General features: G+C 45.3%; 1 protein-coding gene across 3 annotated transcripts in view; it reads left to right on the top strand.

Moving 5' to 3' along the window:
- The window catches only part of ssbp3b (single stranded DNA binding protein 3b), a 39,424-nt gene extending 29,133 nt beyond the window's left edge, over positions 1-10,291 (top strand). For all 3 annotated transcript variants that reach the window (XM_083647955.1, XM_083647954.1, XM_083647953.1), the window contains 11 exons: positions 160-223; positions 420-493; positions 1,668-1,732; positions 1,835-1,883; positions 2,208-2,243; positions 2,795-2,849; positions 3,328-3,392; positions 6,496-6,574; positions 7,217-7,245; positions 7,341-7,442; positions 8,817-10,291. In XM_083647955.1, the coding sequence (XP_083504081.1) occupies positions 160-223; positions 420-493; positions 1,668-1,732; positions 1,835-1,883; positions 2,208-2,243; positions 2,795-2,849; positions 3,328-3,392; positions 6,496-6,574; positions 7,217-7,245; positions 7,341-7,442; positions 8,817-8,846 (648 nt within the window). In that variant the 3' untranslated portion in view covers positions 8,847-10,291. The remainder of the gene's footprint in view (positions 1-159; positions 224-419; positions 494-1,667; positions 1,733-1,834; positions 1,884-2,207; positions 2,244-2,794; positions 2,850-3,327; positions 3,393-6,495; positions 6,575-7,216; positions 7,246-7,340; positions 7,443-8,816) is intronic.
- Positions 10,292-13,532: the final 3,241 nt, after the last annotated feature.

Here is a 13,532-nt window from a genome sequence, read left to right as displayed (position 1 = left end):
GAAAAAAGTTCCTCACTACAAAAGTTACTACTAGAGCTTCAACACGTCATGCACAGACACACATCCATTGAACACACAGGACTTACTTTCAAACGATCGTTTGATCATATCTTTGTGCTGAGCAGGATTCCTGTTCACTTACCTTGTTCTCCCCTCCAGCCTCCAGGCGGAGGCCCAGGCCCTCACCCCATGCTGCCCAACATGGACCCCACACGACCACAAGGTGAGAACCAGCACTCCTCCTCAATGGGATTGTCCGCTCTGGAGCAGAGACAATTATTTCCTGACTGTCTGTCTGTCTCTCTTCCTCCTTCCAGGCCATCCTAACTTGACTGTCTGTCTGTGTCTTTGTCTCTTCCTCCTTCCAGGCCATCCTAACTTGACTGTCTGTCTGTGTCTTTGTCTCTTCCTCCTTCCAGGCCATCCTAACTTGGGGCCGATGCAGAGAATGAGCGGCCCTCGAGGCATGGGGCCCATGGGACCCGGCCCTCAGGTAGGTGTCTCCACTCAAAAATGGCCCATTTCCACCGCTGGTATCAGCGCGGCCCCGCCCAGCTCGACTCGCTTTTCTGTCTCATTCCACTGCTCAAAAACCTGGAAAGCCCGGGTTGAGTCGTGCTAGTTTTAGTCCCTGCTTTGTCGGGGTTCTTCTATGGCTGTGGACCAGCCGGTACCATACGGTGACATGAAAACACTGCAGACGACTGATTGGTCAGGCAGAATCATGTTTACTGTGTCTGGATACTGTCTGTCAATGCTGAATACCAGTTTAGTGGGGCTTACCTTCTCTTCTGTTATTTCCATCAGTCTTTTGTGTTGCTGCCTTCGGCTCTGGTGAAATAAAATCGATCTCCTTGCTCAGCTTTAACATGACGGTGGTTTTCAATTGTTTTGAGAGAGAAAAAGTCCGCTGCTCGGGAAGTCCTTGTAGTTGCGTGTAACGTCTGCTCCGCTAGGCCGGAGGCGGGGGTTTAGCGATGCCGCGGCCTTTCCTGGTGAGTGGCCACCGAGGTAGTGGCTTCCCTTCTCCCCGTAGTGTAACCCCCGTCCCCCACGCAGCGCATGCATGTAAATAACAACTAATCGATATCCATTCTCCTGGCCGATGGTCTCATTTGCCCATGTAGCCAAAAATCCCATTGACTTTTACGCATAAGAACCAGGAAGTGCAGGGACTTTTGGGTATGCCTACAAAAATAGGTCATCCCTGTGGTACTCTATTGACATTGTGAATAGCGGTCCCTCCGACACGCATAAACATTGAGCCAAGTTAGCACATATCCCCCTGCATCCACACTGCATCCACACTGCAACCACACTGCATCCACACTGCATCCACACTGCATCCACACTGCAACCACACTGCATACACACTGCATCCACACTGCATCCACACTGCAACCACACTGCAACCACACTGCAACCACACTGCAACCACACTGGAACCACACTGCATCCACACTGCATCCACACTGCAACCACACTGCATCCACACTGCAACCACACTGCATCCACACTGCATCCACACTGCATCCACACTGCATCCACACTGCATCCACACTGCAACCACACTGCAGCCACACTGCAGCCACCAACAGAGTGGAAGCTACACCGTTGCTACTGTCTTGTTTATAAATGAGACCCCTCATCATTGGTTGTCTTCCCAGAACTTTGGTGGTGGGATGAGGCCTCCACACAACGCCATGGGTCCCGGTATGCCAGGAGTGAACATGTGAGCCTTCAGTTAATTTGTGTTAAATATGCATATATTCTCATGAAAGTGTAAATGTCAATGCAATATCTAATTGTGGTGTCTATTACTCTTACCCTTTAGGGGCCCAGGGACCGGTCGGCCATGGCCCAATCCCAACAATGCCAACTCTGTGAGTGCTTTTTTTCCACACACACACGCACGCACGCGTGCGTGCACACACACACACACACACACACACACACACACACACACAGAGCAATGCTGGTTCAAATTGCAGCCAAATGTGTTCTCAGTCAGAGCAGCAGTGGTCTAATGCTCCAAAGTTCTAGTCTGGGGTGTAATTGTAGTATAATGTGTCGTGCCTTCCACAGAGTTAGACAGACAGCTGTGATGCTGTTATAGAAGGATGTTCAGATGATGAAAGATAACGTGTTGAGGTATGGAAGAAGGTCTTTGTATTGCCATTCTCTAATGTCTGTGTTTGTGCTTTCAGATGCCTTACTCATCACCCTCTCCCGGTGCATACGGGGTAAGAACACATCCTGGCATCTTAGCCTATAGAGTGCCTAAGTCACGCCCTCTTCTGGGTTCGGCATGGGCCCCAAGGGATTTCACTCCCCATTCATTTTCCCATAGATGTTTTCGTAAAATCATTATAAATGGTTTTACTTGGACAAACCCAGCGCCTCAGCTCTATTCAGAATCATGAGAGACCATATAGCATTTCATTCAGACCAGAAGCCCTCCCATAGCTGCATCACTTGCTTTGTCAAAGTCAGCTCTTTAAAGAGGTCAGGTCACCATTGTAAATAAGAATTTGTTCTTAATGACTTACCTGGTTAAATAAAGGTTCAATATAAAAAAAGAAGGGCTTGAACAAACGTCTCTGGGGAAGATGAATGGATAATTCACTTCCGCAGGTCACATGGGCAATCTGGTGATGCAGCGAGACTGAAGCACTTTAGGATTGAATTTCAACAGAGGAAAAGAAACATTCTAATCTACATGCAGACTGTCTTATTTAAGACTTGATGATTTACACATCCATTTGTAATGTCCTCATGTTGTGCTTCTCCAAAGGGGGCGTCTGGAGGAGGGGGTCCCCCAGGAACTCCCATCATGCCCAGCCCCGCAGGTTAGTCCTCACTCCCTCGCTCTAATGGTGCCTTCAGGTGCACCTCGGATATATCGTGTTTACCAGTGGTGACGTGCTAATTATGACAGGACACTGTTCAAGTGCTCTTGGTCAGAAAGAGCAACAAACAAGGACGCCAGAGGTAAGGTTGTTTTCTTACCAAAAGCAAGTAGTGGGTCATTATGCTATAGCTACATAGGCCATAATGTGCAACTACTAAAATAAATGATCGCTATGAACAGAATAACGGATGTATTTCACTTTTTACAGTCAATTGGTGACACGGAAACTCGTGTATCATCGAAATTTCGGAAATTCCCACTTGTAAATAAATACGACATTGAAGGGCCGTTCATGCACTCACAACTCGTAAATACGATATATATATCCGAGGAGCACATGAACGCGAGGTAAGTCCACTCTTTCATGCCTTAACCATTACTGTTTCTATGCTTCATCACAAACTTTACATTTCCAGACTCCAACAACTCTGGCGACAACTTGTACACCATGATCAACACTGGACCCGGCAACCGGAACAGTGTAAGTGTGAAACACTCCCTCTCTCAGAGAAGTGGTTCATCTTGTGCTGCTTCCAGAGGTGGAAAGAGTAGTGTTCAAGATTCAAGATTCAAGATTTTTATTGTCACTCCATGGTACAAGTATCACGTGTGAAATTCTTGTGCTGTGGACTCCGTTTACAACATAGTGCAAATAGTACAAATATAACAAATATAACAGGGCATATGGGTGCAAAAACAACAAGAGACACAACAAGCATAAGGCAGTATAGTGATAAGACAAGTCAGAGACAGTGGCATATTCACTGCACATAGGTGCACGTGTCGGGTGCATACTTTAGACGTGCTTAAACATTTTAAATTCTGCGTAGTTGACATACAGGTGCAAATAACATATTCCTTATTAAACATACAATTAAACTCGGCATTTTAAATTTGGCGTATTTGACATACAGGTGCAAATAGCATATTCCTTATTAAACATACAATTAAACGTTAGACATACGTAGTGGTAGCAGCTACAGTACGGTACAGTGCGGCTACTACACTATTTGTGTATGTTAAGGAGTCTCGTGGCCTGCGGGAAGAAACTGTTCCTCAAGCGATTTGTGCGTGCTTTCGGAACCCTGTATCTTCTCCCTGAGGGTAGCAGGGAGAACAGGCTGTTGTGGGGATGGTTTGTGTCTTTGATGATCTTCAGGGACCTCCTGAGGCACCGCTGTTTATACAGTTCATGCAGATCTGGCAACTCACATTCTGTTACGTGCTGTGCCGCGCGTCTCACTCTCCGTAGCGCCCTGCGGTCCATGGTGGTACAGTTCCCGTACCAGGTGGTGAAGCCGCCAGTCAGCAGGCTTTCAATGGTGCCTCTGTAGAAGTCCCTGAGGATTTCTTTCCTTAGCCCGAATTTCTTCAGGCGCTTGAGTCCGTGTATTCGCTGTTGGGCCTTTTTGACGACAGTGGCGGTGTGGCCGGCCCATGTCAGGTCCTGGTGGATATTGACTCCCAGGTACTTGAAGCTGTCCACCCTTTCCACCACTGTGCCGTTGATGGTGATTGGGGGGTGTGCGCCCCCCCCCCTCCTGTAGTCTACAATGATCTCCTTGGTCTTGGAGACGTTCAGAGAGAGGTGGTTGTCCTGGCACCATTGTTCCAGGGCCCCCACCTCCTCTCTGTAGGCCGTCTCGTCGCTCCCCGAGATCAGCCCCACGACTGCTGTGTCGTCTGCAAACTTCACGATGGTGTTAGAGGTTTGAGTCGCCACGCAGTCGTGGGTGTAGAGGTCATACCAGAAGGGGCTGGAGACGCATCCCTGGGGCGCTCCTATGCTGATGGTCAGTGGGGAGGAGGTGAGGTTGCCCACCCTCACCACCTGGCGGCGGTCTGTCAGGAAATCCAGGATCCAGTCGCACATTGCTGTGCGACTGGATCTGTCATATTTCAGTGTGATCTTTGCATTACATAGACGTTCTAGGAGGGCGTGGGTGCATATAGCCTTGTTCTCTGGCAGAAACATTGAGGATTGCTTCATTGCAGCGCCTCATCACACTGAAAAGGAGTGCTGGTGACTGACCACGCCTAACCTGACGCTGCCAGATGTTTGTTAATGCAGAACCATGTTGGACTTTGTCTTTGGAAACTTTAGAAAAGGGCAGGCGCGTTCAAAAAATACCTGGTAGGTGATTGGATGAACCATCCGTCTTATCGCCGTCTAGCACGGGCTCGCTTCTCGCTGTTGTCGCACCTAAATCCCGCCCCGTAGCTGCCTCTGGATGCTGATTGGTCCAGCCCGCTACTGGGACGGAGTTAAACCAATAGCTTGGAGCGTGACATTCAGTCATTGCCTGCTTGCTGGTAAATGTTAATCCCATGTCAGAAAAAGTCTCCAGATGTGTCGCTAACGTTAGTTTCTTTTGAGAAAGATTGTCTCCACGGGCGTCTGAAAAGTTGTCTCGACTCAGATGCAGCCATGAGTTGTGAGGCAGCCAGTGTTGTATGACTGTGAGCATCCATGCTAACGTTAGTACTTTAAACAGCAGCAGCGACTCTTGGGTCTCTATGAACCTACAGAATGGACGGTTAAAGCATAGACTCTTGCTTACTTTAAAACTTTTATTATCAACATACATATAACGTAACGTTCGCTCTAGTCTAGCTGCTGTGATCATCATAAGGATATCCGACTGGTGTCTCACTGTTATTGTTCCCCGGAACAACATGCACTAGTAGGAACTAACAATCCTATTGTTACAGAGCTTGTTTACCTTTATTTTTACGGTGTCACCGGTAACACCGGTGTTGTCACGTGTTTATTACCCGGTGGGAAAATGTCCACACCGTGGCATCCCTACTCTGAGCAAGAGGCAAGCTTCATCTCTGTCATATTTCACCTTATTATTAGCCGTTTTTCCATACACATTTTCAACAAATGCTTAAAAAAAATCCATTCCATCCATCATGACTTCTTTCAGCAAAAACGGTAATGGGTATGTCTGTCATGCTGTGCCAGTAGGTGTGCATAAAATTCCATTGGATATTATTCATCACAGATTTTTTTTTTTTCAAATAAAAGCTTCCCCTCTCTGGGGAAATGCAGTTATCCCGTTGCACTTTTGTCCTCCTGCCCCAACATCCTGTTTCAACTGTTCCTGATCTCAAAGTACCATTTTATTCTGTATTCAGTCAGTGCTCTTATTTCTAAGTGGAAGCAGGAGTAAATACATCCACTCATGTAGGCCTCTCTCAATACATCCACTCATGTAGGCCTCTCTCAATACATCCACTCATGTAGGCCTCTCTCAATACATCCACTCATGTAGGCCTCTCTCAATACATCCACTCATGTAGGCCTCTCTCAATACATCCACTCATGTAGGCCTCTCTCAATACATCCACTCATGTAGGCCTCTCTCAATACATCCAATCATGTAGGCCTCTCTCAATACATCCACTCATGTAGGCCTCTCTCAATACATCCACTCATGTAGGCCTCTCTCAATACATCCACTCATGTAGGCCTCTCTCAATACATCCACTCATGTAGGCCTCTCTCTGCTCACTTGACTGTTTTAACTGTGCTGTGAACAAGTGTTGAGTAAGTCCGTGCTGTCTCGCTTCCCCTCCAGTTCCCCATGGGCCCCGGCTCTGACGGCCCCCTGGGGGCCATGGCCGGCATGGAGCCACACCACATGAACGGATCGCTAGGTAACACCACCATGACTAGCCCCACGCTGATAAACACAACACCACCACGACTAGCCCCACGCTGATAAACACAACACCATGACTAGCCCCACGCTAGTCTCTCCCCAGACTCAAATATTACGTTGAATCGCTGCGCTCTGCATACTACATAAATTAGTCTGTGCCACTTCACAGCCACTGCTGGTTTTTGAAGGCAGGTTGAAATTGAATGAGTGACAGGTCGTAGCACCGATGAGAGAGCGGTTCCAAAAATGGGCTGCGCCTTCCGTGTCGTCTGATCGCAAAGACGTTACCGATTGGGGAGGACTGAATCCATCACTGGCATATGACTGGCCAAGTGAACGGTTCCCTCCCATAACCAGCTGGCTGAGGGAAAGTGTCCCAGACCCAGAGAGAGCTCTGCAGCATGCAGTAACGTAGTGTATCAGCGTAAGAACTCTCATGGGTCAGGCGTTGAGACTACCCACACGCTGATAAACACAACATGGAAATATTACGGCACGTTCATGTTTTTAAGGTCACAGTTTTATCCACCAAGCCATATTTCAGTAATGGCCGATGGAACATTCTTCTAATAGAGCTGCTGTATAAAAATAACTTTCTCTTGCTCATGGAATGTAAACATGTTTGTTTCATTCATAGGCTCTGGTGATATGGACGGACTGAACAAGGTAAATCACGCAAAGATTATGTCCATTTAGAGAGCTGTGTCTTGGATCAGACAGTTTAAAAACAACACTGTGCTGCTCTCTTTCTTTCTGTCCAGAATTCCCCAAACAATCTAAGTGGCATTAGCAATCCTCCTGGGACCCCGAGGGATGACGGCGAGCTGAGTGGAAACTTCCTCCACTCCTTTCAGAGCGAGAACGTGAGTCCCACTCGTCTCCTCAGCGAGCTGTCAGACGTCCCTAACCCTAACCCTGTTGACGATAACAAGGCTTTGATGAAGCCGGAGGTAGAGCGCTATTGAGCGTGTAGTAAAGCCACAGTCACAGCATATTAGCATCATTGACTGCAGTGGCACTGTGGAGAGCTGCCCGGGCACTCGACCAACAAGTACTTGGTTGCAGTGAAGAGGGATGTGTGTAGGGATGGCTATTGAAAACCGGTGCTAAATCGGTTCCTGATTGGTCAGTACCGACGTATCAATAAGCTCCATCGACAAACGGTGCTGCTATCGGTGTTTATGGAACTTTAATTAATTCTAAGCGTCCCCTAATGATGGCAGAACGCGCGGTGGGCGGCGCTGCGGCACTGATTGCTAAGGGCTCATGGAGGAAGAGAGAGAAGGGAGGGGAGAAGAGACAGGCAGGCCAGAGAAGGTGTCCAAACATGATCATTTGTTCAACCGTTTCACTGTTCTATATTGTTAAACGTTCCACATTGTTAAACGTTCCACATTGTTAAACGTTCCACATTGTTAAACGTTCCACATTGTTAAACGTTCTACATTGTTAAACGTTCCACATTGTTAAACGTTCCACATTGTGGACACATTGTTAAACATTCCACATTGTTAAACGTTCCACATTGTTAAACATTCTACATTGTTAAACGTTCCACATTGTTAAACGTTCTACATTGTTAAACTTTCTACATTGTTAAACTTTCTACATTGTTAATTAGTGAGAGTGAATGTGGGGAAAACGGTGTGGTTAAAGCTGTAAAGGCTAATGTAAAGGCTAATGTTAGCGGCTCCCAACACAGTCTGGCTGCTGTGACGTTGTCCGTGTGTTGTCCTAGTGCTGTTAGTGTTAGTATCACTACTAGCATTAGTGTTTGTGTCTATATTAATATTAGTATTTGTTACAGTATATTATGTATTTTGGTTCAATTCAGTCTACTACATAGGTGACTTATTTTTAATAAATCATCATCATTACGCACAGCGGTGAAATAGCTCTTCTCAGGATTTTAATTTATCTCTGCCCAAAAAAAAAAAAGTTTAATCTTTTCACTTCTTTTCATGTCATGTCTTTATCTTTTGGACCAAATCATGGATGGTATCGATAAGCAGTATCGCTATAGATAAAATCCTAACGATACCCATCCCGAGATGTGTGTGTGTGGAGATGTGTGTGTGTGGAGATGTGTGTGTGTGTGTGTGGAGATGTGTGTGTGTGGAGATGTGTGTGTGTGGAGATGTGTGTGTGTGGAGATGTGTGTGTGTGTGTGTGTGTGGAGATGTGTGTGTGTGGAGTGTGTTTTAACCCTCTCTCTCTTTCTCTGTGCCTCCGTATAGTACTCCCCTACCATGACGATGAGCGTGTGACCCCGCCCCCTTCACTTATTTGCCATCATTCCGAGGATCTGAACTCACTATAAGACACGGCCAAACACATCAGCACCGAATCAGGGACAGGCGCCATTTTGGTTCCACGCAAATGCCAGAATGCTGATCGGAGAAAAACAAAATGGCTGGCGACTACTGCTCCTTGCTCAAAATGAAGGACAATTTCTCCATTCATCACGACCCCAAGTGTGACGAAACCAGCTACTGAAATGCATACATGACACGTTTTAAGTTCTTTGCAGAGCCCCCCCCACCCCACCCCACCCCACCTTCCCTTCCTTCCCCTCCCCCAAAGCAAAGAAAAAATGGTCGAAGTTTACCTCTTGTACTTTTTAATTGTTGCATTGTGGTGCAAGACGTGCAGAAAATGTCTACGCTTTTGTCACTAAAAACACTGGAGAGTGTGCATAATGCATTGTGAGCTAGGAAAAACTCTTTTCTCTTGTCATTTTACTTCCTGTGTCACAAGTCAGCTGACCCGTGACACGGGAACTCTGAATTTGCCGTCTACTCTGATGATGTAATATTCTTCCCAGTGCCCGCCCCCCCCCCCCCCACTATTTAAAGAGGTTTCTAAGAGGAAACCATCTGACATGACGAGGCTTTTATTGTGACGACCTTTCACACTTTGTAGGTGCTCGGGTTTTAGAAAAATGTCAAATTGATCCAGTTTGATCAATTCCGGTCTCTTTATTGTAGAGAGCAATGCTGTTCTGCACTCCTATTTTATTTTTATTTTTTTCCGCTGTTTCTTAAATGTAAACAGCTGGACTGCTGTTCTGTTCTGTTCTGTCAAGGGAAGCCAAACTTCAGCATAAGAAGTGAGTGCATGAATGCTGAGAATCTGTGTACAACATACTACCTAGTGCTGCTCTTCTCTTCTGTGTGGACACCTGCTTTACCATGTGGTGTATATCTCTGTGGACACCTGCTTTACCACGTGGACCTGCTTTACCACGTGGTGTATATCTCTTGACCTGCCTGTGCTTAACACTCTGTGCTCTTCATCGTCGTAGCCTTCTGTGTTCTTTCCAATTTGGTTGATTATGATGAAAATGGCTGTGAATGAGTTGCCCATTGTAATCTCTCATTCATATTGGTCGTTCATATTCCCCTCTCCTGTACCATTGGTTGTTCTCTTGGCCCCGCCCCCTTTCCCCACCTACCCCAATTTTTTTATATTTTGATACAATCTTTGACTACGTATATTGCCCCAGTTATTCAGAGTTAGTCAAAGCTTTCTAAACTGATTCTAGTAGGCATTATTATAAACTTAGCAGCAGTCTTGTAAATGTGATGATCATTTTGTTTCATTTGCCCCCCTGTGAGCATTAAGCATTATACACATCTGTCCTATGTTGCCTTTATTTGCTGATATTTTTTTATTTCAAATTGAGGAAAGATTGCTTGTTAATATAATTTTACAATAACTTAATCACTTGTCTTGTTTTTATTTGACTGGTTGAAGATTCGCCCAACGGGTAGATTCAAAAGAAGAAGTTGGGTTATTATCTGACACTAGAAATATTGCGCACTTCGCGTGTCCCCCGGCTGCCTTATAGTAGTGAGATTGGAGCTGTAGATATGACACATATTTGCCTTTGAAACATCTCAAATGATGAGTGAGAAATACCATCCAAAACATTGTTTTATGTTAGAAAAGACCAGGAAAGTTCTATTACCTGTTTTTGACTTGGATCCCCCCACTCAAAGTACACAGCATGCAGCTAACAGTGCAGAACAGCTCCTCCATCTGGCAGGTATGAGAAATGCAGCTGTCGTGCAGGCAGTGGCTGGCGAGTCACACCATTAGTGTTGCAGTCTTCAGGGAATATCAATTGAAGATGTCCCCTGACCTGCTCCTTTATTATAACAGTGGGTTTCCTTGGTGGGATCGTTCATTTGTAAGTGCTGCACGTTCCTAGGAAGAAGCACCAAATCTAGCTGTGTCTTAGATCTATGTGCTGTTTCAAAAGTAAACACCGTAGTTTTCTTTAATAATTCCGGGTGCTGTGTCCCATTGCAGGTATCCACCCTGAGTCGTGTGGGAAAGGGCTGAGGAGGCGTGCGTAATCTGCGTATAGTTGCCGCAAAGTGAGTCAGTGGTGGAGCCAGTGTCGCCTCTTGTCAGGTGAACAGCCAAATAAGACATGAACCTCAACATCATCTTTTACTGAATCGAAGCTGCACAAAATCAAATCAACAGTTCTGACCAAATACCTCTTATCGATATTGTGACAATATCATAGGATGACTGATTAGTGCTTTCACAAAATATTTACAGATGTTTGATAAATAATCATCAGTAATGTGGATATAATGACTTTAGTGGATAAAGGCAAATAATGGAACAGCTAACAACAGTCTGGTAACTTCAGAAAATGACATCACTTTACTGTAGTAGCCTTAAAGACCAGGAGAAGACAATACTTATGCCATATCACAATATTAAGCTATCCAAAATCGAAGATGATATCTCGTCCCATATCACAATATTACCCATATAATAATGTACTCTAAATTACAGAAACCGATTTCCCTGCTGACCATGCTGCTCCTCACTCTCTCTCACTGAGGAAACACTGGTCTCTCTGCCTCTGGTTTGCTTGTTCTCCTTGGATTTGTGCATGGCTAAATTAGAGTGAGTTAGCAAATTAAAAAAAGTTGACCACACCCACATTGTATTGAGATTTAATGATGCTGTTGTCTGTTCAGAGCCTGAAGGAGATGTCATATTTCATTCAGGCCAAAATACAGTTTGCACAGATCTCAACTGGACCTTGTAATTTACAAAAATGATGAGTCTGTCAAAGCATCCAATGCAAATCGTCTTGCTATGAAAATCCTGCCTAAATTTTGCTATGCAAAAATAACTATCCATCTCTCTATCTCTATCTATCTATCCATCTCTCTATATCTATCCATCTCTCTATCTCTATCTATTCCAATGCAAATCATATTTCATGTAGACTTTTCTTGGTAAAAGGGTGCTTACCTCCACACAGTCACGCCTGATCCTCTGTGTTGGTGTGGAGCTTGGATGAGTGGTCATGGTGTCTCACACACACACACACACACACACACACACACAGCTGCTGGGTGGGGTGCCAGGACGCCCATTACGAGCTGGTCCACCTGAGCCAAGCCTCTGTCTGTGAGGTAATATTTCATAGCCAAACATGAGTGATGATCACCAAGAGTCTTTAGGTCGACTCAATAAGGAGCTGTCTGTGCTTTGTTTAGTCAAGATCCATATAGGCTTGACTCCTCATCCTACTGGACTGCTAGTGGAGCGTGCATAGTCTATATGGTACATTTTGACTTTACATACATTCAATAAGGTGATTTTGATTGTATCTTTGCTTATGGATTTTTGTGTGTTGTCTGCAACTTTGATCTCTGCCATGGCACTGTTACTTCTTGTCCAGGTGTCTTTTGAAAGAGAGATTCTTAAAGGAACACTCCGCCCATTTTCAACCAGCTTTGTATCATTAGAACATCAGTAGTATATTAACTCATTAACTCAAATCAACTCTCAATAACTGTCAAACTATTCATCATTCATCTAGTTTGACAGTTATTGAGAGTTGATTTGAGTTAATGAGTTATTAATTTGAGTTAGTGTGGACCAGTGATGTCACTGGTCCACACTTTAACACTCAATAACTGTCAAATTAAATGACAGACTTCAAAACCGTTTACAGTTTTCTGATATACTACTGATGTTCTAATCATACAAAGCTGGTTGAAAATGGGCGGAGTGTTCCTTTAAAGGAACAGTTCAACTAAAAACAGGGTGTAAACTAGAAAAGTGCAGATCTCCGCCAGGACCGCGTTTTCCCCCAAGCTAACCCATAGACCATGTGTGTGACGAGACATCGCCTGAATGCAATGTGTTAGAGAGTGTTGTCATACTGAGATGCCATTGTAAATCATATATTGTTATTGTCTGCTTTTATTTTAGTGTTTTCTTTATGTATTCATAATGTGTTTGTTGTATGTGTTGTAACCCACGTATTTATGTGTTGTCAAGTTTTTTATTGTGCGTTTGTGTTAGAATAATTGTTTTGTTTTTTTGATGAGGGGATGCGGTTACGCATAGAAGGGTAGGATTGGGGTTTCTCAAGGGCAGTCTGACTGAGTGCATGCGTGTGTATATGTTTAAACCAGTCTGTACGTATTACTAGTGCAGTGCCCGTTCCCCCCAAAGCACAACCCCATGGGCACTCCACCCCCACCCCCGCACACACACTGCACTCCGTGAGGTCCCTCCTAAGCAGGGGCGGACTGGGATCATAATTCAGGCCGGGCATTAGATACCAAGCAGGCCAGGCCGACACGGGCCGATGCGCGAAAAATTTGGGCCGTTTGAAGCCCAATTTGGGCCGAGTCCAATTTTACAATGAGATGCACCCACTTTAACCCTGAAGTGTAATTATTACTTCAGACTAACTAATAAAGTAATAAAACCACTAGTAAACCAGTAGGCGGTGCCTGGCCTGCTGTTCAGTGAGTGGCCTGACTGTGGGCACCAAACATTTTTTTTTTTTTTGCAGGCTACGCCACCGGGCATTTGCCCGACGTGCCCGATTATGCAGTCCACGCCTGCTCCTAAGCACACTCCCCATGAAGTCGATCCCACAAACGGTTCTCGAGATACGCGAC

This window comes from Poromitra crassiceps, assembly GCF_964638095.1.
Source record: "Poromitra crassiceps genome assembly, chromosome: 12".
Taxonomy (NCBI): Eukaryota; Metazoa; Chordata; class Actinopteri; order Beryciformes; family Melamphaidae; genus Poromitra; species Poromitra crassiceps.
Note: the sequence above shows the minus strand (reverse complement) of the source record. Positions and strands in the feature narration are given on the sequence as shown.